At 55.0% G+C, this 26332-nt stretch overlaps 1 protein-coding gene across 2 annotated transcripts in view; it reads left to right on the top strand.

Annotated features, from left to right (window-relative positions):
- The window catches only part of CPNE2 (copine 2), a 42194-nt gene extending 17119 nt beyond the window's left edge, over window positions 1–25075 (top strand). For both annotated transcript variants that reach the window (XM_037516393.1, XM_054697061.1), the window contains 12 exons: window positions 675–746; window positions 1878–1961; window positions 2221–2310; window positions 3101–3199; window positions 3709–3795; window positions 5193–5252; window positions 7071–7204; window positions 9145–9199; window positions 14196–14247; window positions 15586–15719; window positions 23194–23430; window positions 24645–25075. In XM_037516393.1, the coding sequence (XP_037372290.1) occupies window positions 675–746; window positions 1878–1961; window positions 2221–2310; window positions 3101–3199; window positions 3709–3795; window positions 5193–5252; window positions 7071–7204; window positions 9145–9199; window positions 14196–14247; window positions 15586–15719; window positions 23194–23430; window positions 24645–24755 (1215 nt within the window). In that variant the 3' untranslated portion in view covers window positions 24756–25075. The remainder of the gene's footprint in view (window positions 1–674; window positions 747–1877; window positions 1962–2220; window positions 2311–3100; window positions 3200–3708; window positions 3796–5192; window positions 5253–7070; window positions 7205–9144; window positions 9200–14195; window positions 14248–15585; window positions 15720–23193; window positions 23431–24644) is intronic.
- The last annotated feature ends 1257 nt before the right edge of the window (window positions 25076–26332 follow it).

Raw genomic sequence — 26332 nt, 5'->3', positions numbered from 1 at the left:
GGGTCAGCTAGCTTGTGCTAGGTGAGGCCCTCCCAGAGGTGGGGAGGGAGGGAAAGGAAACCAAGAGAGGGCCCAGCCCACTTCTGTTGCTGTGGGCTGAGAGCATTGCCCCTCACTCTGTGGGGCAGGAGAGCAAGAGAGGCCCCAAGAGGGCAGATGGCAGCCTCAAGGTCACCCACTGGGCTGGGGCCAGAGGCCCTGACTGATGGAGGACAGATGGCCAGTGGGAGCTCATGAGACAGCACAGGGAGCTCCAGTGGCTCCTCCCTCTGCCCTGGGCCTTAGCTTCCCTAGCTGCAAGGTGCAGTAGCTGAAGTGCCCAGCACCTTAGTTTCCAAGTGGCTGTACTCTGGAGCTTCAGGGTGGGCCTGGCAAGCTGCTCCCTAGCTCAAAGCCTCTTCCCAGGGCTCAAGACCACCCCCTATGCCTGGGACTGCTTCGTCTTCCCCCACTACCCTGTGACCCCCTCTCTAGAGCCACATAGGGTCACTTCCTGATTCCTCAGGGGGACAAGAGACTTGTCCAAGGTCACCTGGCATGACCTCTCCCCACCGTTCCCCCCGCCTAGCCCTGGCGAATTGACTCCTGGGGCCCCCTGTGGCCACCCTGCCTGGCACGCAACTGGGGGGAGTGTGAGGAGCAGGTCCTGACCCCACATCCCTCTGGCCTTCCAGATTGCCGCCCAGGAGCTGTCAGATAACCGCGTCATCACACTGAGCCTGGCAGGCAGGAAGCTGGACAAGAAGGTGAGGTGGCCAAGGTGGGGGTGCTCCACAGGAACAGAGCCCTCCTCAGCCCCAGGTCTGACCCTGGGCGTCTGAACTCCACCTTCATCACCTGTCCCCCTGCAGGGGAAAAGCCCATAATGCAGGGCACCCCAAGTAGGGCCTCTTTACCACTGAGGGATAGGTTTCTCATCACTTAGAGGTGTTCAAGACCTGACTGGAAACCTATTCGCTGACACTCCCCTGTCACTTAGTATAAATGTGAGTGCCCTCATAATAACTCTACGGGGGCCCCGCCTGATGTGTCCACAGCCCCCTGACTCCCTGATGTCTCCCCCTCCCACTCCCCTCATTCATTCTAATCCAGCTGAATCAGCTTCCTTGTTGTCTCTGGAGTACATCAGGGACCCTCCTGCCCCAGGACCTTTGCACTTGCTGTTCCTTCTTCCTGGGATGTTCTTTTTTCTGAATATTCTCTGACGGCCTGCTCGGCTCTGTCAAACTTCTGCTATGTCACTTCCTCAGCAAGGCCTTTCCCTGAAATTGCCCTGGTCCCTGATTTCCCACCCCTCCTGCTGTGCTTGCCTCCTTAACTCTAATTACCATCAGCACATATTATTTACCTATTTATTTATTGTATTTTCTGTCTTCACTTGAATAGTTTATTTAAAGTGAATTTTTTTTTAATTTAAATAAATGGCATTAAAAGGACATCCTATCCCATCTGTAACATTCTGAGATAGTTTTGGCTTCTCAGATTCCCTTAAAATTAAAATCTGCAAAATTCCCCTAAATTAAAATCACATCCCACTGGGTGTCTTCCTCTATGCTTGGAAGAATCGTCCTCTGGAAGTCCTGCCCTGTCTAAGATGCTAAGTTGTAACTCTCACGGGCTCCTCAGGGTCTTGAACACAAGGTCTGGTAACCCCAGGATGAGGTGCTTTCTCCTGGGGACCTAGTTGGTCCCGGGAGCCTTTACTGCTCTGGATCTCTTGCCAAGTCCTATAGCAGCTGAGGGGAGAGGGGGCAGCTGATTCTGTCCACAGCTCCTACCCCTGACACTGGGTTGGGGGAGACAGCGGGTTATACCCCCTTTCCACCTGAATCTGGTAGAACTGTGCCTTCCTGACCACCTCTTCCTGCTTCCTCTAGGACCTCTTTGGGAAGTCAGACCCGTTTCTGGAATTTTATAAGCCAGGACACGACGGCAAGTGGATGCTGGTCCACAGGACTGAGGTGGGTGCCTGGGGCTCCAGGGGTCTCCACGCCACCCAGCCTGTCGCTGTGTCCATGCAGTCTGCCGGACAACCCATAATGGCGCCTACGAGACTTGTTCCCTCCCTGCCACGGGACTCTCACTTCTGTCCCCAGACTTGTGGCTGTGGGTCTCTCCAGCCTGCCATTCTCCACCCTCACCCTGTCCCTCTTGGGCTAATCCAAGTCCAGCACTGCTGCCTGGGGCCTGAGCTCACCCTTCCCCCTCACCATCCTGCAGGTGATCAAGTACACGCTGGACCCTGTGTGGAAACCATTCACGGTGCCATTGGTGTCCCTGTGTGATGGGGACATGCAGAAGGCTATCCAGGTGAGGGGGCTCTGGGTGCCCTGCTCCCCACCCTGCCAGCTCCACCTGCCAGCTTGTGGCTTCCTGAGCATGCCTTGGCAAAGAAAGCTCCTTCTAATTAAGATGGAAAAGGAACTGGGGTGGGGTGGGGTGGGGTCCTGCCCCACAGGTCAGACTGACCTGCACAGGGCCCCCATCTCAGAGGCTGATGGCTGTTGGCTGAGCTAGTGAGTACAGAAACAGCTTGGAAATGACCAGGTGACGCCTCCATAATCCAGGGGATGATTTCTAGTCTCTAGCCCTCTATCTAGGTTTCTGGTTCTGGGTGTACTACTATCACTGTGACACTTTGGGCAAGTGCCTTCCTCTTGGGGGCCTTGGTGTACCTGTCAGTAGAATGGGTATAATTCCTGCCATCTTCCTAAGGGTGTCATGGCAGCTAAGTTAGAAAACATGGAAAACTGAGGTTTTGGCACTCATCTCAGGGAAAATACTGGCCTAGGGAAGGCTCCAGGCGGCCATGGCCCATGAGGCTCAAGAAAGATGAAGAGCCGAGTGATGGGGTGTGAAGAGGGAACAGCCTCCATTACACGGGTGGGCACTTTGCCCTTTCCCCAGCAATCCCGATAGGCTTCCTGTAGGAGACAGTGCAACAGCTGCCAATATCATCCCAGGCCAACTATGCACATGCTCAGGGCAGAGGAAGTACCACCCAAAAATGAAGATGTGGGGTTTGCTCAGGAAGCTGAGATGATCTGGAGAGTACCTGTTAGGGGACAACTCTGGGGTGACATCACTGGACCCACTCTAGGTCATGTGCTACGACTACGACAATGATGGAGGCCACGACTTCATCGGCGAGTTCCAGTCCTCTGTGTCACAGATGTGTGAGGCTCGTGATGGTGTCCCGGTAAGAAGTGTGGGTGTGTGTGACCCTCAGACCTTGTCGGGGTTGACCAAGGAACATGGGATTTCGAATCAGGCACACTAGGCCATAATACTTCTCTCTCCTTGTATGAACTTGAGCAAAACATTCACGCTCTCTGTGCTTCTGTTTGCCCATCTGTCAAATAGGGAATTAAAGTGCCTTGCACATAGTGAGCACACAGAAGCTGTCCATTTACTCCCCTGAGAAGCTGGGCAATGGGGGTAGCTATGGGTACATAAGTGTATGTGACATGGGTGAGTTGTCTGGGGATGGGGGTGTTGCAGGAACAGACTCTTGGGCAGGTACAGTTTGGTGGTAGAAACCATTTCTGGGTGTGGATTCCAGGAAGACTTGCTGGAAGAGGCATGCTGCTCCCCTCCCCACCCCACCCCCCTCAGTCAATGCTGTAGAGGGGATTCTGAGGGTCAGGGGAGGTTCACTTCCTGTGGAAGGCAGGATTGAGTTTCTCTTTCTCCTCCCATGTTGCCCAGCTGGAGTTTGAGTGCATCAACCCCAAGAAGCAGAAGAAGAAGAAGAATTACAAAAACTCGGGCATAATTATCCTGCGTTCCTGCAAGGTGAGCCAGCAGGGGTGGGCACAGGACAGGGGCCAGGTTTGGGGTCACACGGAGACGTCTCGCCACAGAAGGAACACAGAGCACTGGGTATGGAGCCAGCAAGGCCTGGGTTCAAATCCTGGTTCTGCCCCGTCCTGACTCCATGACTTTTTTGAGCTTCACCTGTCTGGCCTCAGTTTTCCTATCTGTAGACTGGGCATGTTGAAGTGGTAAAGCACCTGTGTGGAGGTCAAGGAGGGAACAAGGTGACCTTCAGAGCCTCTCCTAGTTGGAAGGAAATGGAGGGAGTTTCTGCTTTCCTGTGCTGGTGGCTTGTCCATTGCATGTTCAGCAGCCAGGGGGCAGAGGATGTCGGGAGAGGGCACCTTCTCCTCTAGCAGTGACATCAGCAACTGACCCCTGTGGTCTAGCTGGGCCCCCAAATTCCAGAAATGCAATGGCATTTGCACCATGATGGCCAGGCTGAGGTCAGAGCTCCGGATGTCTAGTAGCCAAGTAACTGCTGGAATCGGGCAGGATGTTAAGGAAGACAGCCTGGGCGGGACAGGGAGAGCCCCGGATGCGGGGGCTTCCAGGCAAGTCCTGGCTCTCCTTCTACCAGGTGAAGATCGCAGGCCCCACTTGTCCATGTCCTGGCCCAGAGACCAGGGTCTCCACACACTCAGTGAGGTCAGCAGGCAAAGGTACCTGCCAGAGTGCAGCATGACCTTCTGTGCTGGTTTCTGAAGTTTCCGTCACTTCCCTCCCCTCTTGTGAAGTTCGACACCAACTTTGCTTATTTATTACTGATAATTGTAATCAGGCCCTCCTCCTATCCCCACTTTCTCTCCTTTTTCTTTCATTCCTCTCTCCCCTCCCTGTCTTTCATTTTTTGCTTAAATACATTTATTTTGAAAGGAACCCTTATAACTCCACCGGTACTAGAAAGTCAATATTCTTTCCCAAAAGACTACAAAAAGCATCAAAATGAACAGTGTTGTAGCAGTTTTGCTAATCTATAGTGGAACGCCTTGAGCCAGAGACCTGGCCTCTGGCTTTGAATGTGGAGATTTGTAAGGGCTAAAGCGGGCTTAAGGACCAAAGAACAACAGTTTGAGATTGTCTCTTTTGTAATGGAGGGGGTCCCCCACACAGGCCTGGGCCCCTGCCTGGTGTCACCCTGGGCTGTGCGTGCCTGACGCCATGTGTCCCCACAATTAGGAACCTTTGCTCTGGATGCTTCATTAGGGAGACTTGGGTTTTGCTGTAATCAGAGACAGTCCATCTGCCTTTTTTAGCCTCCTTAACCCTACTGAGTTTTCAGGGCACAGAGCATTGGCCTGCAAAGATCCTGGTGGAGAGGCGGGCCAAGTGGAGGGTGCCAGTTGGGACCCACTGACTCCTCTGGTTCCTTCCAGATAAACCGGGACTACTCCTTCCTGGACTACATCCTGGGAGGCTGCCAGCTCATGTTCACCGTAAGTGCTCCCCCTACCCACCGACTTGGGCTCCCCTATAGCAGGAGGGACTTGGGATGGACTTTAGGAAGGACTTCCTCAGGGCTGTGCTGTGTTAGCTCAGAGGACAGGGCATCAGTGGGTGGGCCTGCATAGGGGCTGAGCCACAGATCAGGGCAAGAGTGCCCTTCCCCTGCATGTCACTAGCAAGACCCTTTCAGAAGGGAAAAAAAAAAAGCCCAATTCTTCCCCACTGGCCACATTGGACACCCCCTTCCTCCTTGCTCCCCTGGCTCCATACACCCTGGCCCTCATTATTCCCCCAGCACACCTCTCGGCTCTGCCTCAGGGCTTTCATTGGCTGTTCTCTCTGCCTAGAACACTCTTCCTTGGGGACTTTCTCACCTACCCTCCTTCAGGCCATGGCACAGCGGCCCCACCTCAGGGAGGCTCCCTGGACACATCCTGTTCCTCCTGTCACAGCTCTTATCTTATTATCTTCAGAGTACTTGTCACTGTCTGAAGTTATTTTTTTTTTTGCTCGTCCTTCCGCCTGTGAGTGCCCAACCATGACTTCATTTGCCTCCACTCCAGCCTCCGCATATCACTCAGTGCCTAGCATGTAGCAGGTGCTCATAAATACCCCTCAAATAATGACTGATCACTCTGCCTGTGGTCTGGAGTATGCACCCCATAGATTTTCCCAAGCATCTCATCTTCTGTTCCTCACCCCAAGAAAATCCTCAAGCTGGCGTGGGGAGAACCTGCTGGGGTCCCTTGCTCTGCCTACCAGCCTAACAGTGACTTGTTGCCACTTTCCGTACCACCTCTACACCCAAATCCTCTAGGTCATCTGCAGAACCCTATGGAGGCAGGAGATTGGCCTTATTGACCTCTGACCCCAACAGTCACCTCTGCCCCACTCCCCCACAGAGAGACTGCACCTCCTGTGTGTGTGTGTTCAGTTAGCAAACAGATATTGAGCCCCTTTGGTGTGCCAGATTCAGGCTGTGGCCCGGCAGGAGTCCCTTGAGGACTCAGACATGTCACTTGATCTCAGGGAGTTGATCCACCCCATGGTGACTGAGTTCTAAGGTGGCCATCTCTTCTCCCAGGTTCTTGTCTTAATCCTTCCTCACTGGCTAGTCTTGCTCACCCCGCTGTGCTGTCTGCTCCCACCTGAGCTGGAAGTCCCTTGGGGTTCAGAGAGCAAGTGGAGCCCAAATCCCTGCCCATCCATCAGCTCCAAACCTGTGGGGCACCCACCCAGTGCTATGTGTCCAGCCCTGAGCCTGGCTCCCCAGGGGCATGTATCTTGCCACCAGTGAACACCCCGTCTCTCTGGGGAGGTGGGTACTGCCCACCAGGCAGCCCTAGTTCCTGGGGCCCTTATGGTCTGAAGATGGTGTGGGATGGGGGCAAGATGTTGGAGAAAGCTTCAGTGGGGCAGCGGCATCTGAATTGGGTCTGAAAACTGGAGAATTCAGTGGAGTAGTAAAGGTGATTTTGTTTTCAGTTGAGGAAATGGCATGACTAAAGCCCAAGAAGTGGGAGCATGAGTGTGGAGGGGACACGAATTTGGATCTGTAGGTTGACCTTATATCACATCTGGGCAATAGGCTCTATACTTGGGCAATAAGGAGTCGTAGATGGCCTAAGAGCCAGAGGAATGATGCAGTTAGACAGTTTCTAGGTTTTGAAATGTCAAGTAGAAGGATGGGTTGGGACTGGGAGATGAGTGGGCTTTCCATGTCCCATCAGCCTCTCCCGTTGCCTGGGGTTGACATACGGAGCTGGGATCTCTGGCCACACTGCATGACCCTTTTTGCCACTCTGCAGGTTGGGATCGACTTCACGGCCTCCAATGGGAATCCCCTGGACCCTTCCTCTTTGCACTATATCAACCCCATGGGCACTAATGAATATCTGTCAGCCATTTGGGCTGTTGGACAGATCATTCAGGACTATGACAGGTAAGAGGTATTTGGGGAGAAACTCTGAGAGTCAGTTAGGGCTCCATCCAGCCTAGGAAAATAGAAGGAACCCAGGGATCATCAAATCTAGGGATAGCCAGCACTAGAGCATGTATGCAATTATTTCCCCTTCCTGTGCCTGTAGCAGACATTGCTAATCAATTGCTGAACTTCTACCTTCTCAGCCTGAAGCCACACTAAGATCTTCTCCATACATTATACCAAGTACCAAGTGGGGCCATGAGTCCACATAAAAGATAATACCTGTTGCTATTGCTACAATTCCCCCCCCCCCTTTAGAAATGGGGAAAGGAGTGACAGATCAAGAAACCTAGAACCTAGACATTTCGATTCCTTGGCTGGGCACCAACACACACATGCCCTTCTCTAATGACCATGCTTCCTGAAAATCTTTGAGTAAAGAGGACAGTGGAAAGTCAGTTAAGAAAAGCCATGTAGGGGTTGTGGCCACCAGTAAGATGGACCAAATGTAAAGTAAAGAGAGCCTTTGAGGATCCAGAAGTCACTTGAAGGTTGCAGTGTCATTGTCACAGATGGTATTTGTTGGAACCTACAGGTCAGAGGGTGGAATGACGAGGAGGCAACAGGATAGGAAGGAGAAGGTGCCAGAAATTTGATAGCAACAAGAACATGCTCAGGAATCCTGTATGTATTTGGCATCCTAGAGAGTGGCAACCTAAGGACCAGTATCTGACTCCAAGGAGGCTCAGGGCCTAAGGGATGACTGTGATCCAAGGCCATATTAACAGAGATATGGCACATAGAACAAGGGAGGTGGAAGTCCCCGCCTTCATGGTTGAGTAGAGGAGCATGCTGTTGTTGCTCCAGAAGCCCTCATAACCAGCTGCCTACTTAGCCCCTCACTGAGCCTTCTCCTGGTCATTCAGATTTAGCGAGGCTCCAGTGAGTGCTGGACACCTGCCCCAGTCCTGTCCTCACAGTCTCATTCTCATCTCTATGAGTGGCACTTCCATGCCCCCAAAACTTTCACTTCTTTCCCTCATCTCCCTTACTTTCTTCCAGCAAATCCTTTAAAAACATATAACTTAAATACAGCCTCTACTCCACAACCCCTGCTACCAGCCTGTCTGAGCCACCATCACCTCCTACCCATCATTCTGGTAACTTCCTCGCTAGTCTCTGTGCTTCTGCCCTGGCTTCCTTCATACAAACGTGGCGGCCAGAGGGATCCATAATAAATATATATAGAGTGAATAAACAAAAAGACATGATCCCTGTCTTCAGGGGGTTCCCACTCAAGAAAGTAGAGAAGAAATCACTGGCATTTCGAGAGACCAGTTTACATGAGTCAGAAGTGAGTCAGAAACCATGGTAATACCAAAGAGAGAACTTTCTGGGTCTCAGGGAAACCCATGAGAAAAGGGCGTTTGAATTAGGACTTAGAGGGTGCAACAGGACTGATGTTGGAACATGAAGAAGCCCTGTGTCTGGAGAACAGTGAGTGGCCAGGACTGGGGGAGTAGGGTGTGAGGGCGGGAGGGTGGAAGGAAGCCTGGATGATAAAGGGCCTAAATGCCAAAATATAGTTCTCACATTAGGAGAATTTTTCCCAGCCATAAAAGAGGTTGAGTGACAGCAGTACATTCTACTTCCATCCCCACTGCAGGTTAATGGCCCAATTTGAGAAGGATCTCAAATTGGTTAAAATTACTTTGGTTGATTAGCAATGTCTGCCAAAGGTATAGATGGGGTCAAGTCAGATACCCAGAGATGGGTTGAGATCTGGAGATCATCAAAACAAAACTTTTTCTAGAGGTCATGAGCTCTTCCTTTCCGTCCTTGGAGATGTGCAAGGAAGAATGGGCCCAGCCCTGGGGAGGGGCTTGGGAGGGTGAACGAGGGTGGTGGAGTCTGTGTCTACTTTTCTCATAGTGTTTTTTCTCCCCTCTCTAATTTAGTGATAAGATGTTTCCGGCTCTGGGGTTTGGGGCTCAGTTACCCCCGGACTGGAAGGTGAGTGAAGACGCTCCTTTAGCTGAGATCTTGTATACATGGTCTTGTGTACATGGCTTCTCTGGGGTCCACTTTGGAAAGGTCTAGCTAGGGGCCCAGCTGCCCTGCCTTCTCTCCATTTACCCCAAACCCACACTCATTTCTCAGCCCACATCTCAAGTAGGCACTGGGGTGGTAACAAGGGGCAGGACAGTACCCAAGTCAGTGGGAAGACAAGGTGCCAGATTTAGCAAATAAAAATATAGGACAACCAGTTAAGTCTGAATTTCAGATAAATTTGAAAGTGTAAGCATGCCCCTAATATTGCTTGGGACATACTTAACAACTAAAAAAATTACACCGTGTTTGTCTGAAATTCAAATTTAATGGTGTATCTTGTGTTCTCTCTGGCAACCTTCAACCTAAGCAGGGTCATCAGTGCTATGATGGCACAGCATGGGTCTGGGAGAGCCCATAGGAGGGCCTCACACTGGACTGGGGCATCTGGGAAGGCTTCCTGGAGGAGACAAGGTCTAATTCAAGAAGGGAAGGGAAAGTAGGAGGTTATAGAGTGACTGGGGGACCAATGGGGCAGGGGCAAGGAGAGTATTCAAGAGACAGAGTCTGGGAGGCTGAGGTGCAGGACCTGTTGAAGGAACAGAGGGCGGGCACGGGTGAGGAACTTCCTGTGGAAGATGGACAGAATGGAGAGATACGTGGGGGGCCAGTCCTGCAGAATCTCAAAAGCACATTAAGAACAGTGAGGGCACTGCAGGGTCCACCAAGGCTATTATATATAGCCCAGTGGCATTTTTGAAGGCCCCCTCTGGCTGCTGAGTGGAAACAGCTGGGGTGAGGGTGGGCCAGGTGGGGGAATGAGAGAAGGGAAGATGGTAGGGAAACTGACTGGGTGACCAATGGATGTGGACCAAGGAGGCCACCCAGCTTCCTGCCAGGCATTGAGGTAGGGGGTGCTGCTTACTGAGCTGGGGAACAGGAAGGGCTCAGGGTGGTAGGTGGGCTCGTCGGGGGAGATGGTGAAGATGCCCTAAGGAAAGGCAGAGGGTGAGTCAGGAACTCAGGGAAGAGGGATGGAGATGGAGCCTCCTGGTCCAGGACTGAGGGTGCAAATGCTGGGTAGGTGAGATCTCCAGGGAGGCAGGAAAGTGAGAATCAACGATATGTGAGCATTCTAGACGCGTTTCTGCCTGCTTTACCTGTTTTATTTCACCCTCACAAAAACCCAAGATGGTGGGCACTGTTGTTAACTCACTAGATAGTCAAGGAAGCTTAGTAATTAGGGACCAGTAATGACAGCATGGGTGCATGATCACACCTGAGGAATGGCGCGGTGAGGGCCTGAGAGCTGCCACAGTGGCCAGGGGGGAGGGGAGGCACTGAAGAGGCAGAGCAAGCGTGTGTGCGAGGAAGCATGTGTGCAAGGAAGCATGTGCAAGAAAGCAGGAGAGGCAGGTCTAGCAGGTCAAAGGATGCTGGGAAGGAACCAGGAGAGTGCAGCTGGGGTGAAGAGAAATGGGGGATGCTGGCCCCCCAGGAGCAAGATGAGAAGGGGCGTCAAAGCCAGGCACCCTGAGCTCTGGGGGCAGGTAATGAGGGTGAAGTTGGGGTGCTCAGGAGGCCAGGACCAGTTGTCCATTTTACAAATGGGGAAGCAACGACTTATCCATGGTCAAACTTAGAGCAGGGGCCTGGATTCCACCCAGGCAGATGAGCTCCAGAGTTTATTCTCAGAATTTGCTGCCTCTCTGATGAGAAGCTTCAGGGTGTAGCTCCTAATTTTGCCCATTGTCTCTGCCAGTGCCCGCTCTTGCCTGCCCTGCTGTGCCTCACGCTGTTTCTAGAGTGAGCCGTGCTCTTCCATCTTCTCCAGAGAGGATGATTTTCACCTACAATCTCAGAGAGTGGTTCTGGGGCCTCCCAGCCATCATGTGGTTCGGAGCAGGATCCTGAGGACCAAAGCTGGGTCCCTGGGCAGATAGAGTAAGGCCACTGGGGGCAGGGCTGGCTGGTGCAGCCAGGCCCAGCACGAGTTCGTTGCTAGGACACAGCCAGCTTTCAAAGAACTCTGGCTGAATGAAATGTTTTCTTGCGCAAAAGCCTCCTTGGAAATGTCACAGGGCAACTCTGGGGAGGCTGGGGCTTGACCAGGCTGGAGTGCCCGGCAGTGCCAGGAGGGATGCTGGAACCAGCCCTGGAAAGGGCAAGATGCTGTGTCCCACCTCCCCCTGCCCGGGAAGACTTCCAGACCTGGCCCCTTCTGGCCTCTCCCTTTCATTCCAGCTTGCCTTGGGAACCTTCTTTCATTGGTTCCACCTCAGGGCCTTTGCACATGGCCTGCCCCTGACCTGTTGCTCCCTTTCACTGACTCCTGTGCCACGTCTCAGCTGAGAGATCATTCCCTCTGGGAGCCTGTCCCTGCAGGGCTCACGTGAAGTCCCCACGGCAGTCTCCTCACAGAACTCTGGTCACTTCCGTCTGTGTTGGTTTGCTCATTTATCATCTCCCTCTGCACTCCGCACTCCGGGAGGGTGCTGGCCGCCTTCTCGCTGTGTCCTGGCCCCTGGAGCACACCACTGTGTAGTGCTTGTTTGTGGAGAGTGAACTGGAGGCCCCGCAGCCTGAGCAGACAGGGGAGCTGGTTCTCCGAGAGTGGGAAGTTGAAAGGAACTTCCAATTCCTCGCTGGGGCTGCTCCAAGTGAGTCCAGAAGGGACCCCTGCACCGGGCATTACCTGAGGGACTCAGGGCATGATGGCTTGGACCCTCCAAAGGAGCCAGAGTTAGTCAGATGAAAAGCAAGACCAGGCAGAAGGAAGGGCCTGTGCCCAGTCAGGGATGGGAGGAACTAGTTTATGAGTCTTCCCTTTACAGATGGGGAAACAGGCTCAGATAGGACAGTTTCCCTGAGGCCCCTTCAGCTCCCTCCCCACCTCTGCAGGGGCCACAGGGAGTGCATCAGAAGGACTCATTGACCATGGGCCTGGCCAGGTGGGGTGCTCAGGGCCACTGATTGTCAGAAGGCATCAGGGAACCCCAGGACAAAGACTTGTGGCCTGCCGTTCCCCAAGCATCCCTAATGGGCTTGGTGTGACCTCCAGGAAGCTTGTCCAGTTACTGCCATTTCTCAGGCAAATCAGGGCATGGAGGGGGAGGCTGGGCACCATGGGCAGCATGGACACTTGTCCTCTGGATCTGGTCCTGCTCTGTGGCTCCCCAAGTGACCTGGGCATTCCCTGGCTCTCTCTGAACCTCACTGTTTCCACCTGTGAAATGGAACTGCTAGAGTAGGAGACACACCCCCCACAACCACACCCTCTGACCAGCAGGCCAGACCTTCCCCCCAGAGAAAGAGGGGAAGACAGTGGGGATGAAGAGGTTGGATGGCCGAGAGGATGGAATGTTCGCCCATCCCCATCAGGAAGGGGCTTTTCTCCCTTGGTCTCTAAAATCTAACATCTGATTTTGCAGAAAGTCATTGGCCCAAGGGAGGCCTGTTTCCCTGGCAACCATTTTCCTCTCAGCCCCCTCTGTCCTAGCCCCCCTCTTAATCTCTCTGGAGGATCATGAAGTTTCCATGGCAACGAGGACCTCCGGCCCCCACACCTGGAGCCCAGACTGGGACTGGATGAAGAGGGCCCCTAGGCTGGGACAGGGCCCAAGAGGGACATCAGGCACTTAGGGCTGAGGGAGCAGGAGCAGAAATGCCCAGAGCAGGGAGGGGTCTTCTCCTCAGCGTGCCAGGCGCAGGTCAGTGCTGTGTGAACTCTGCCTGCTAAGCCCTCCTCCCTGAGCCCAGGAGGGCTCCCAAGGTCAAAAGTGAGGACCCTCTCCAGGCACAAGTCCTTTCTGGGGGAGCTGTGTTTGTAGAATGGGGATGTGGGACACGTAGAGCCTTCTAAAACCCACACTGACGCAGAGCCAAAGGGTCGGTCTGGGGTTTCTTGTCCCCAGGCTCAAGCTCTCCCCTGGTGGGTGTTCACCAAGCCTCATCACCTTCTGAGGTTAGTGAGTTCATGGAAGGTGAGCTCAGGAGGCAGCCTGACCTAGTTCTAGTCCCAGCTCTGCCTTTCAGAAAATGTGTGACCATAGGAACATTCTAGTCCATTCTGTGTCTGTTTCATCATCTGAAAAGTGGGCTAATAACAGAACTTTCCCCATCGGGTCATCGTGAGGAAGAACAAGAGGAGGCCTGCAGCACGCTGGGGAGTGGCACGGGGTGAAAGGGGATTTGGGCCACAGGCTGCAGGTGAGGGAAGGGAGGGAGGTACCCCTCCCTGGGCTCTGCAGCCCCCTAAGTGTCACCCACAGCCCTGACTTAGGTCTAGTTAATGGCCCCTGTGTGTCTCCAGGATTGCTGTGGGTCCAGCGGGACCCCAGGGTGTGTGGGGCCAACCCACTGAGGGGGGTGGTGGCTGCGCCTGGAAGCAGAGAAACAGGATTGGGGAACACACAGCCCTCTGTGTCCCCCTGCTGTCCAGCCTCATTATGCTTCCTGCTTCCCTAGTCCAGCTCTTCCCCAGTGTGACTCCCTTGCAGAAGGGGGGCGCCCTTGCAAGCACTCGTGCTCATTGTGAAGAGGGGAGAGCCTTCTGGGCCCGAAGATGTGGGACTCCACACCCTATCCAGTGGCAGCTGGTGACGAAAGGGTACCAAGTGCCCCTGAACCTCTCCCCTCGGAGGCATCTCTCTCCCACTCAGGGCCTTGCTTACTGGGGCATCACAGGCAGCCCTGCTGCCCCAGAAGAGGCAGCAGAAGAGGCTGGGGTGGTGTGGAAGGGCCTCACTTCTCCCCATTATGAAGTGAGGTGGGGGAACCTCTCTGCATGGAGGGGACCCACCAGTGGAGGGGAAGGCAGATGTGGGGGTAACAATAGCCTTGACCTGGGCCCGCTGGGGTGGGGGTGGCAGTAGAGATCAGGTGTCCTCTGAGGGGTAGGTCTGGGCCCAGGATCTGGGGCCAGGGAGCTGGCAGCTCAGCATTTTCTCTGCATTTTCAGGTCTCCCATGAGTTTGCCATCAACTTCAACCCCACCAACCCCTTCTGCTCAGGTGAGTGGAGAGCCTACCAATACCTGCCTTGCGTTTACCCACCTGGCCATCTCCTGGATGGAGAGAGGGGCAGAGTACAGATTTCTGTCCCTTTCTGCCATCTCCTCCCCTCATACTGGCTTAGAATGGCAACGGGAAAGAGCTGAAGTTTAGAGTCTGAAAGTTCTGGATTCAAGGCCAGCTGCCACCCTTTTCTGGCTGTGTGACCTTGGAGAGGTCACTGCACCTCTCTGGGCCTTTGCCTCTTCAACTGCCCCAGGGTGGTGTGAGCTGCTTAGCTCACTTCACTGGGGGGGCAGGTGAGAGCTGAGGGAAGTCGACAGGATGCCCGGTGTAGACGAGGAGGAGGCAAGATGGCAAATTACAGCCCTGCTCACCTCCCTCCTGCCCTCACTGAGAGACCCAGCCTTGGCACCCAAGGGGAGCAGAAGAGACAGTAAGTGAGTGTGGTGTCAGCTCACCCCCACTCCTGGGCCTGAGAGGGTTTCTCAAAGTCAGATGAAACCCCACTGGAGCAGGAGAAAGGCTCACATGGGCATGGAAGAGGGTGGTGCCCGCCACAGGAGATCTTTTTGCCAAGGATTTATCTTGCTGTAGCATCTGCTTCCCTGGGGATGCCTAGAACTGAGCTTGTACTTGAAGGCAAATATATCAACTCACCAAGTAGGGGACAGTGCTAGGACTTGGAAGCTGTGGCATCTGCCGGCTAGAAATGTGGCCAGGGGCTGGGGGCTGGGGATCTCTGTGGAGTAGGTCTCCAGAGACGTTTTGTCCAAGTTCTCAGCTCAGTCAACCTCATTCCAGCCAGAGGCCTAGACAGGACCACAGGGCAGCGGGGTATTCTTAGGCTCACTGTGGTGGCTGTTTACAGAGCACCTACTGTGTGCAGGGATGTGCGAGCATCTCTGCCTCTCCCCCAGGCCTGTGCAGAAGCCACAGTGTGACCAGCATGGCCTTCCAGATGGCCTCCCACTGCCCCAAAGTGTCATTGCTGGCTTTGCTAAGCCCTTTCCCTGGGAAGAGGCTGTGGACCTCCAAGCGCAGATGATGATCATCCCCTGGCAGATAAGGAAACAGACTCAGAAGGGTTAAGCAGCTTGCCCAGCTCCCAAACCGGTGAGGGCAGCGTTCAAACTCAGGCCTGACTCCACACTCAGGGCTCTTGGCTTTATTCCACCCTGGCCCTGCCCTCTGGGGGCTTCTGGTCTCATGGGGCCACACTGGCCATGGCAGGGGAATTTGGGTGAGCAGGAAATAGCAGTGTGGTTAGCAGTTGGGATGAGGGTGGGCGCAGGGTCCAGGAAGCCCAGGCTGACCCAGAGTCTTCTCCCTGAGCAGGCGTGGATGGCATCGCCCAGGCGTACACAGCTTGCCTGCCACACATCCGCTTCTACGGCCCCACCAATTTCTCTCCCATCGTCAACCACGTGGCCCGCTTTGCAGCCCAGGCCACGCAACAGCAGACGGCAACAGTGAGTAGGCGGCCCGGCATGGGCGGGTGGCGTAGACCTGGCACCGGGTGTGTGTCACGAGAGAGGGTCTGGCTGAGGTCTCACCTTCCTGCCCATCCCCACAGGCTGCATATTTCTGCCTTCCCTGCTCTAAAATCCTAGATGAGGCCCTGCTATCTCCTCCTCAGTTTACCTGCAAGTATGGTAAGGGAATTGGATTAAGCTTAGCTTAATGGGTCCTGGCTGCCTGGAGCACAGACTTGAGAAAGCTGCTGCGTTTCCCTTCATACTTCGTCGGAAACTGGGCCATGATGGGTGTCAGGTGCCTCCCCAAGACAGAGGTTCTGTTACTCCCAGGTCACAAGGGAACCAGGAGACAATGGCCCTGGCAGCCCTGAACTGGCCCTCTGGGCGGCCTAGCTTCAGTGACAGCAGCTGCACCTCCCACCGGAGGTGTCTGGCCCTGGCTCAGTGCTCAGTAACGAGGCTCCAGCCTGGCCTGATGCTGCTGTGTAGTGTCTGATCTATATGGCCATCCTAGGCATCTGAACCATGGTCTTCTTCCTGCCCCCCATCTCCAGGCCCAATGCCAGTGTTGAGGTCACCAAGAGGCCCCTCCCCACACCCCCCCATCCACTCTGCATCATGCAGTGGTCGTGTCTCCCCGTCCCACCAGAGCCACTGGTCAGGCTCATTGAGTCTGGGAATCAGCCATCAGCCCTGAAAGGGGGGCTGGCCCCAGCTTCCTCCTCTTGAAGGAGCAGGTCAGTGCACAAGTGCCAACGTCCCTTCTAGACTGTCCTTCCCAAAACAGCATCTCAAATTTGCCACTTCGTTGCAAACCACCATTGCCCCTCACCAGACACCCAGCCGGCCCCACATGCTGTTGTCCCTGCCTTCCATTCTCCAGACAGGAGGGTCCTTTTAATGGCATGGAGCAGACCCTGCCTGGCCCAGCCTCTCCCTTCCTTAGGAACCTGCTCTCCTGCCCTGCCCTGCCCACCCCGTGCCCTCACCCTCCTTCACCAGGACCATTCAAAGTTCCACATTCCCCTCAAACACACTGCGCTCCCCCCACACACAGCCTTTGCCCTGCCATGGCCTCCATCTGGCAGTTGTGTGTGGCTGGCTCCACCCCTTGTCCCAGTGCCCCCTCCCAGTGGCCTTCCTTGGCACCCCCATCAGAATCTAGCACCCCGCCTTCTCTGCTTACTCCCTCTTGACCCTGATGGCAGCAACATCACACATCCCAGCTCTCCTCATTGATCCCGGCTGTGGTCATCCTGTTCTCCCCGCTGGCCAGTGGGGGGCGCTCCTTATGCTGGGGAGTGGGGGGATTTAGATCAGCCTCTGCTGTGGCCTGTGCAAGGAGGCAGAGGAGGTGGCTCAGCCAGCGGGGCGGGGGCGGGGGCGGGGCACTCAGCCGGAGACCATCAGAAGGGGGAGTCACCAACCTGGTCACCAGGAGGTGGCCACCAACCTGGACGTGGCAGGCGGCAGCAGAGATAGGAGGGGAGAGGGCATGAGAGAGGAAGGGGACAGCTTGGGGTGGCGGGGCAGCAGGACAGGGTCTAGTTGTTCAAGGCAACAGAGAGAGTGTGGGGAGGGTCCCTGGGGTCAGGTTGCCAAGTTTGAATTCTGCCCCTCCTCTTCCTCACAGAGTGTCCTGGGTAAATCTTTTAAGCTCTTTGAGCCTTGCCTTCTTCCTTTGTACAATGGAGATACTAATAGAACCAGCCTTGAGGAGGTGGTGTTAGGATCAAGTGAGATAACACACTTAATGCACCCAGCACCCAAAGAGACCCAAGCCTGGAAAAGTATAGCCTGCAGTGGGTTCTGGGAAGACCCCTCCAGCACTCCCACCCCAACTCCCCATCCCCCACCCCCAGGCCGAGGGAACTGCAGAGGCCTGGGACAGGCAGGAGGGAGGTCCTGCAGGGGTCCTGGTTGTTTCTTGTTTCTGCTTTGACATGCTGTGCTCTGGGCCTGCCCTGGCAGCGGCACCCGGGGCACTCAGGCGCCAGAGACAAGCCCCTTCCTGCCTTGAGCCTATTAACTTCATGAAATAAGAGCAGTAAACTCCTGGGTACGGTGAGGGTCTGGGGTAAGCAGAACGGTACAGAAGCTGGGAAAGGCTGGGAGGGCCTTTCTCTTTCATTCCTGGGGGTGCGGGCTAGGTCAGTGGAGAGGGCAGGGGTCAGGCGGCCCTTCCCCTAGTGCCCTGGTTGGATGCCAGTGGCCAGTCAGGCCCTCTTCTCTGCAAGCCTCTTCCCCTTCTGAGCCAGCTTTCAAGGGATGAAAGGACGGTCTGCCCTCTTGGTTAAGGGGACAAGCACGGCAGGGAGAACAGGGAAGCCCAGTGCTTGCCCAGGCTGGGGTAGAACAGGGCAGGATATAGGGTTCTTTCTTTTTTTAAAGATTTATTTTTTATTCATACAAGAACTGGGGTACAGGCCAGAGGGCACCGGAGGGTGAGAGGATTCACCAGAGACAGAGCAGGGAACAGAACAGGCAGAAGGACAGAAGACACTGCTGAGGGGAGCAGCGGGCGAGGCAGGAGAGGTCTGCCGCCCACGTGGGAATCTCCCTGGCCGGCCGGGAATCGAGCCCATGCTGCGGAGGCTGCGGACAGCTTCACAGAGCTGCCTTCAACCCACTGGGCCACCGGGGAGGCCCATGGAAATAGGGTTCTTTGAAGAAGAGGGCCATGCCTGCTGGATCCTACATCTGGAGGGGGGGGTGGGCCTTGCAGGAGGCCAGGAGGGGTGTTTGTGTTCTGGGGAACAACGATTGAACCTCCCCATGTCCCTGGCTGCCAGGGAAGAACTTGGCCCCTTCTCTGAGCAAGTCCTGAGCCCGAAGGTCCTCACCCTCTCCACAGCCCGGTGGATGTGGTTGGTCTGCAATGACCTGGTTCTTCCAGCCCGCGGAGGCAGCCTCCCGCTAGCCCTCCCCTGGAGAAGTGCGGTCTCCCGCCCCAGCTCTGTGACCTTGGGCCGGCTTCCAGCTGACCTGGGCTACAGGAGCGGGGCTAGGGGGTCTCTTTTGGCTCCTCCGGCCGTGTGTCCAAGAGCAGACACAGACACCTCCGCACCACCTGCTTTTGCCCCATGTGCACTGAGAGAGGGATGCAGGGCTCGCGATGGTTCAGCCCCAAGCTCTGCAGGCCCATCAACCTGGTTCAGACTTCTACTCCCCCACTTCCTGGCACTCTGATCTGAAGCAGGTTGCTTGAGCTCGCTGCACCTCGATTTCCTCACTGGTCCAACGAGGCTATTGGAAGCAGCACCTGCCTGACAGAGGCATTGTGAGGATTCAGCCAGATCAGTGTGTAAATTGCTTCGCTCAGCACCTGGCACACCACAAGTGCCCAATGAATGGAGCAAATGAATTATCTGGGGACCCCTCTTGGGCCAGCATTTGGTGCTGAGCACATTTAGGCCCAAGGCAAAGGAAGTAATTTGTGAATTTTCTGATGCTTTTTGTACAGCTGCTTTTTGAGAAATACATGATGTGACTTCACCCTCCCTGGCCCCAGACATAAGCACAAGCATGTACACCCACCCACGGACAGGAAATGGAGAGCAGGTGGCGGGAAGCATCTGCAGTCAGGCCCACACTCTCCTGATCTCTCTCTCTCTCACACATACACACACACACACACACACACACACACACGATGCAGGAGATGTGGCCTCTGCCTCCCAGAGCTTAGTGTAGTGGGGAGCCAGGCCAGCAAGCAGCAGCTTGGATGGTGGAACTCACGGTGAAGGAAGTACAGGATCATGAAGGTGGTCAGGAGAGCCTTCTGGAAAAGTAATGTCCAAGCCGAGACTTTAAGGACGCTTAAGAGTTCGCCTCATGAAGGGTGTGTGCCCATGCATGTGTGTCTGTCGTCTGTGGCAGAGGGAAGGGCACATTAAAGCCATGGGGTGTGAAAGGAGTGTGATGTGAGAGGGGCGAAGGGGGATGATGATGGGAAGGTCAGCACCCACAGAGGCCTGGGGCACCAGTGAGAATCTGGATTTTCTCTTGAAAATCCACTGGGGAGCCACTGGAAGGTAAAAGCAGGTTCAGGCGGGGCCAGGTGACTCCCATCACTGGGCCTTCATTCTTCCCTCTGTGCTGGCCCATAAGCCCTGGGCCTTGCTGGCTGTGTCCCATTCCTGCTTGTCCATTGAGGCATCTGGTGTCCTGGTGGAAGGTTGCTGGGAAGCAGGACCCTGGAAACTTCCCCCTACCAACCCCCTGGGGAGCCAGCCTCTCAAAAATCAGCAGGGAATAAGCGCAGCTTCCCTGGATCCTGTCTGGAACTGCTATTGGCAAGTCAATTTCTTATAAATCAAATCACATGTTAAATGCAGTAAGGGAAGTAGCTATTTACAGACCTAGAAGCCCGAAGACTATCTGGGTAAAGGCAAAAGATGATCCTTGAATAGGCTGGGAGTTTGGGTGGGTTTTGGTTCTGCCTGACTGTGACTGGCCAGCGTTCTGGAGCGCGGGCAGGATGCCAAACCCAGGAGATGCCAGAATATGTGAGGGGAGCCCTGAGGAGCGCTAAGGTGCAGGGGAGAGGAGTGTCTATGGGCTTCTTCCCCGAGGGGTGAGTGCTGGTAGTGGATGCAGAATGCAGGGCTAGGAGAGCCTTCATGTCTGCTCAGGATGGAGAAGTAGTCCCTCAGATGGAACTGTGGCTGGAAAGGAAGCCAGGCAGGAGGAAGTAGCCCCAGAAAGGTGCAGAGGTGGGAAGCCTGGGGTCACACAAACTGGGACAGCAGAGCCCCCTCTGATTTGTCTTAGGGCTGATAGTAGACCTTAGAGGCTCCTGGACACCCTCAGCTCTGCTCAGGGGAGATGAGAAGCCCAGAACTTGTTTGCTGAGCCTTAGGTCCAGCTGGGCAGCTCAGGCCAGGTGCGTGGGTGGCAGGCTGGTGCACAAGAGTGAGGGTTAAGCCCAGTGCTGGCTCTGGACCCTGCCCTGGGCTGCTGGGCCTTCCTGCACCAGGAGCCAGGTGAGAGGGTACAAAAAGCATCTCTCTGCCAGGCACCACGACCGAAGTCACCAAGTGGGAGCCCCATCTCTGGAGTCAACCAGGCTAGGGGTGTGACTTAGGCTATGTCAGCTCCTGGCTGTGAGACCCCGAGCAAAGCATTGAAACCCCTTTCAGTCCCAAACAGGACTGTGTGAGGGTATGGGGTGGGGGTGGGGGCGGTGGTGTTGGGGCCACTACAGTAGGGACTTGCTCATCCTGCTGGCTGGTGCCCACAACCCTGCAGGAACACAGGCCCTGTCTGCACCCACCTCCCTGAGGAAGCAGGGTCCAAGGTTTAAGGGACCCCCAGCTGCATGCTCTCCGTCTTCTCATGTAGCCATGTGGCTGACTGGGGGTGGGGGGCCAGGTCAGAGGACACATGGGAGGCAGGAGGAAGATGAGGTCTGAGCTGGAAGTGGCCCAGAGACCAGTTCCCCAACTGAGCAGGGGGGCCTGGGGACCAAGGCCAGGCATTCCTTTCTTTCCATCCCTCCTTCTATTTAGGAACCCCTGAAATATTGCCTAGGACTATGTCTGGGGTGGGGGGCAGGCTATTAGAGGGCCATGCTGGGAAGGGGTGTTAGAATGATGGTGGGCTCTAGGGACATAGGATCTGGATGGGTTTATGAGGCTCCCCCCAACCCCAGGATGGGGGGCTGGCAGCAGCAGCCCTTCACTACAGGGATTCAGGCTGCCATCTCCATAGCAACAGGTATCCCCAGCCAAGGAACTGCTCTCTTAAAGACACAGCACAGCCCTGGACTATAGCCGCCCGGAGCTGGGGGCTAGGTTTGTGGGGTCTGTGTCTCCATGTGGCTCACCCCACTCTCTCCTACAGTTTTCTTGGGGAACTGGCAGGAGAGAAATGTATCCCAAAGGGTTGAATTTGTAACCTCTGTAAGTTGCCTGGGGAGCAGACAGCTTGGCTGAAAGCGAAGGTGACCCGGTGCTAACCTAGGCTCTGATGTGGTCCTGTCCTCCTTAGCTCCTCTTCTTGCCTGTCTAATCCCCAGCTCCTCAACAAGTCCAGACCCCCAGACTCCTCTCCCAAGAATCAAAAGGGTTAAACTTGAAGGCAAAAAGCCCAAACAGAATATTAGGACCACAGGGATTTTCTGTATTTATAGGTTGGGGAACTGAGTTCCCCAAAAGAGGCCAGAGGATGCTAAGAACCAGGCCTAATTGAAACTGAGGCTTCCTGGGGGCTCCCTGGTGGCCTAGGGGTTAAGTCTCAGTGCTATCACTTCTACCCCTGAGTTCGATCCCCTGATCCCTGGCCAGGGAGCTGACCCACATGGCGCAGAAGACCTCTCCTGTCTTACCTGATGCTCCCCTCAGCAGTGGATTTCAGTAGATCCACCTATTCTGCTGCCCACTCCGTCTCTCGTGAATCCTCTCACTCCCCCAAACCCCTGCATCTCTGGTCTGCACCCGTTTTTCTAAGCAAAATTTAAAAAAAATTTTTTTAAATCTTTAAAAAAGAAACTGAGGATTCCCAGGGCTTTGTCCCCTGGGTCCATCCAGTGAGCCCCTCCTGAACTTTATTCACGCACCTCACCTTTGCAGTTTGTGCTCTAGTCACAGATCACCCACAGATTATTCAGGTTTTTTTTTTTTTTTACTTAAAAAATTGTATAGACTTTACAACTCAGGGCCTCCCCGGTGGCGCAGCGGTTGAGCGCTGGGTTGCAAAGCTGCCCGCAGCCTCTGCAGCACCAGTTCGATCCCCGGCTGCTCCCCGGCCACCAGAGGAGGGTCCCACATGGTGCGCAGACCTCTCCTGCCGCCCGCTGCTCCCCTCAGCAGTGTACTTCGGTCCTTCTGCCTGCTCTGCTCCCCGCTCTGGCTCTGGTGAATTCTCTCACCCTCCCGCGCTTCTGACTGTACCCAGTGCTTGTATAAACAAAACAAACAAACAAACAAACAAATAAATAAAATATGCCTCTATAAAAAAAAAAAAATAAAAAAAAAAATTTAGACTTTACAACTCATTGTAAGAGAAAAAGTCAGTTATCACTTGCCATAAAAGTAAATATAACAAACTGTACAGTGGCATTAAAGTCTAGCCAGACTCTTGCCCCCTGAAGTGCTGAGCTTCCTGCCTTGGCTCTCTGTTAATAAGCAAGGTTAGCACATGGCGGAGGCTTTCAAGACACACTCACACCATCCCAGATGTCCTCCAGGGACAGTTTGTGCAATTGACAGACCACTGAAAACGAGTGCTCTTCCCACTGAGGCCTTCCCGCTGTGTCTCCAGCGTGACCCGACATACCCTTGGGACTTGGGGCAGTGACCTGGTCAGACGTTAGACAGAGGCTGGGGTCGGGCGCTTAGGGAGCGGTGGGAATTTTACCGCACCTGGGAAGGGAGCGACACCTTCCTTCCTAGAGTCTGAAGATTTGGGGGGTGGGCAACAGGCCTCAGCGTCCTGCTGAGTGCCCGGCTGCCCCCGCTCCCCGCAGCAGTACTTCATCCTCCTCATCATCACTGACGGCGTCATCAGCGACATGGAGGAGACGCGGCACGCAGTGGTGCAGGCTTCCAAGCTGCCCATGTCCATCATCATCGTGGGCGTGGGCAACGCTGACTTCGCCGCCATGGAATTCCTGGACGGGGATAGCCGCACGCTGCGCTCCCACACGGGGGAGGAGGCAGCCCGCGACATTGTGCAGTTTGTGCCCTTTAGAGAGTTTCGCAACGTGAGTGTGGATCCCGGACTGGGGAGGGGTGGTTACGGGATCCCAGCAACCATAGTTACTAATCAGGGATGACATTCTTGCCTGTCTAATCCCCAGCTCCGTTGACCACATATTTCCTGAGGACCTACTGTGTGCTCAGCACCATGCCAGGCTGCCCCAGATGAGGCCATGACGGTGTGAGGGATCAAGCTAATGGCTCACAGGGGCGTGGGGCCCGTGAGCTGGGGCTCAGGGAAGGTCAGGTTACCCATGCCAGGCACAGCACTCCAGGCAGACTGCGAGACAGGAGCAAAAACCTAGCAATGAGAGGCTTTCCTGGTAATCACCCCGCACCCAGCCTCACGTGGAAAACGAAGCCCATTTTAGGATGGTCTCTTCTCTTTAAGGAGACCGGTAGCCCCTGCCTTATTCCTGGATGTGGCTCTGGTCCTATTTGAGGTGAATACAGGTCTGCCCACAGAGGGGCTACAGTTGGCTTCCAGGTCACTACCCTGGCAGCTGGGCCCACGAGGAGCCTGAGGGAGCCTAGTCTCTCAGATGCCACCCCTGTATTACCAGTTCAGTCCTGACTTATCTGACGAGAGGCACACTGTGTGGCCTTGGGTAAGTCCCTGACCTCTCAGTTCCCTCAGCTGCAGGTGCTTCTCTGCTACTGTGGCTCAGATCCTTGGGGGCCGGTGAGAACAGCCCACTCTGAGTTGTGCTGCGTGTCCCTCACATCTCTGCCCAGGAGCCTCCGGGTTCGAGATGGTTGGATGCCTTCCTCTGGAGCATTAGCTCCCGCATGACAAATGCTGGGCAGTGCCACCCATTCATGCCCACGACATTGACAGCACCTCCCTGTGCCTGGCCTGTGGCTGCGCCTTTAGCAGTGAACAGCTGTGGATAAGGGGCCAAGGAAGTGCTCAGGAAATGTTTGCCAGAGAGGAGGCTCACGGTCCCACAAAGCCTCCCACAGACACATCCATCCTAAACTGTCATTCAGAGGCAGCTCCAAGTGCCCATGGGCAGAAATATCCACACCCCCAGCCCCCCCAGGGAGGCATTGCTAGTGGTGGGATTCCAGGCCTGGGTGGGGATGAGGGATGCTCCCCGCTGACAGCCCTGGCATCCTCAGGGGACAATTCCGGAGCACGGTGAGGCATGGCGGCCTCACAGCCGATGTTCCCGTCAGTAATCCTGTCCTGCCACCTTTTCTCCCCCTCAACCCTCAGGCAGCAAAAGAGACCTTGGCCAAAGCTGTGCTGGCGGAGCTGCCCCAACAAGTCGTGCAGTATTTCAAGCATAAAAACCTGCCCCCCACCAACTCGGAGGAGCCCGCCTGAGTGCCAGCCCGTGCCCAGCAGCAGCATGCCGGCTGGGTCCCCCGCCTCCCCCAGGAACGTGCACGCTCACCCTGCTTCCTCGTGGGTGGCCTTTTTTTTTAACTGATCCACGTTTTTATTTTTTACAACTGGACCTCCGCCCCCAGCTTCCCCCAGCCCAGCTGGGCTGCCTTTGTTGGAGTCAACAGATGATGCTTCCAGGCCAAACTGGCTTCCTCTCCTCCTCTCCCTACCCTTGCCACTCTTAAGTATTGAATGTACTTTGTATAATTTTAGTGGAATTATTATTGTTATTAAAGAGAATAAAATTTTTATAATCATAACTGGCTTTTTGCCCAGTGACTGGCTGCACTCGGAGAGGACCGTGTCCGGGGCATCGCTCGTGTCGTGGCCTGTGCCTGATTCCTGCTGTTCTTTTACACTGTGGTTGTGTGTGACTTGTTATACTCAGGGTATTAAAGGAGGTTCAGATGTCCCTGTGTCGACTCCTTCTTCAGCCAGGACCCAAATGGCTCACGGACCTGGGAAGCGATACCCCTGTCCTGGGGCAGCCTGTGAAGTCGGCCGAACCCCGTCCACATGGGGGACACACATTCCACCTGAACAGTAACACTGTCCTGGCACAGAAAGTGGCACATTGGCAGCACTCAACAGATTCTGGGGTAAAGGGAATGTCTAGGTCCCCCCCTACAATGTAGGGCATACGAAGCCCTATAAAGCCCATCACCAGTGTTTCTGGGAGTCCCCACATGCTGGCCAACATCACATGGTGCCCCCACTTCTTCCTCTCCATCCACTCTGTCCTACGTTCACCACCACCTCCCAATAACCCACACACACACAGCAGTTGCTGCTACCCATTTTCCCCCTCTTGGGGTCCCCCCCGGCCATCGGGTACTCCATGCTCTGTAGTGTTTGGCCTTAGGATGCTAAACAGGTGCTGCTGTCCCTGCCGATAGCAGCCGTGTCTCTGCCGCATGCCCCTGGTAGACTCAGGCCCAACTTCATGAAATGAGCCAAGGACCCCTTCTGAGCCCCTAACCATGCTCCCACTTCCCCCCTCAATGATGTACATCGTCCTCTCTCCTGCTCACCCCCAGCACTGTGTTCCCAGCCCCATGATGAGGGTTTTAAGGCCTCATCCTGGTGAACTCTTCCACTGCCTGTGACCATCCCAGATGAGGAAACAAGCAGAGAAGCTAATGGAATCTATCAGAGGCAGAGTCAGAACTTACAACTGGAACTGGCCACCCCTGAGCCCACACTTGTGCCGTGAACTGCACGTCTTCCTCCCCCCGCAAAGGCATCTCCTAAAGTTGACGGTGAATTTTCCTTCCTCTCCAGTGAAACTGGGAAGTTGGTTACCTTGACCTACTATCCCAGGAGGCTCGGCCAGCGTTCCTACCTCCAGGTGCCTGGTAAACTGGGGGACCACTATTATCTGATGGGAGCCAGTGTGGGGGTACCTTCATCCAAAGCTTCTAATGCTTCTGCTGATGCTGTGGCCTCCAGGAGTCAGCTGAGACTCCTGTAGGGACACCTTCACTTCTCAGAGGGCTGCAGAACAGCAAGGAGCC

This window comes from Talpa occidentalis, unplaced genomic scaffold (genome assembly GCF_014898055.3).
Source record: "Talpa occidentalis isolate TD23 unplaced genomic scaffold, MPIMG_talOcc4v2.1 talOcc4.17, whole genome shotgun sequence".
Classification (NCBI taxonomy): domain Eukaryota; kingdom Metazoa; phylum Chordata; class Mammalia; order Eulipotyphla; family Talpidae; genus Talpa; species Talpa occidentalis.
This window is presented reverse-complemented; position numbering and strand designations above follow the sequence as displayed.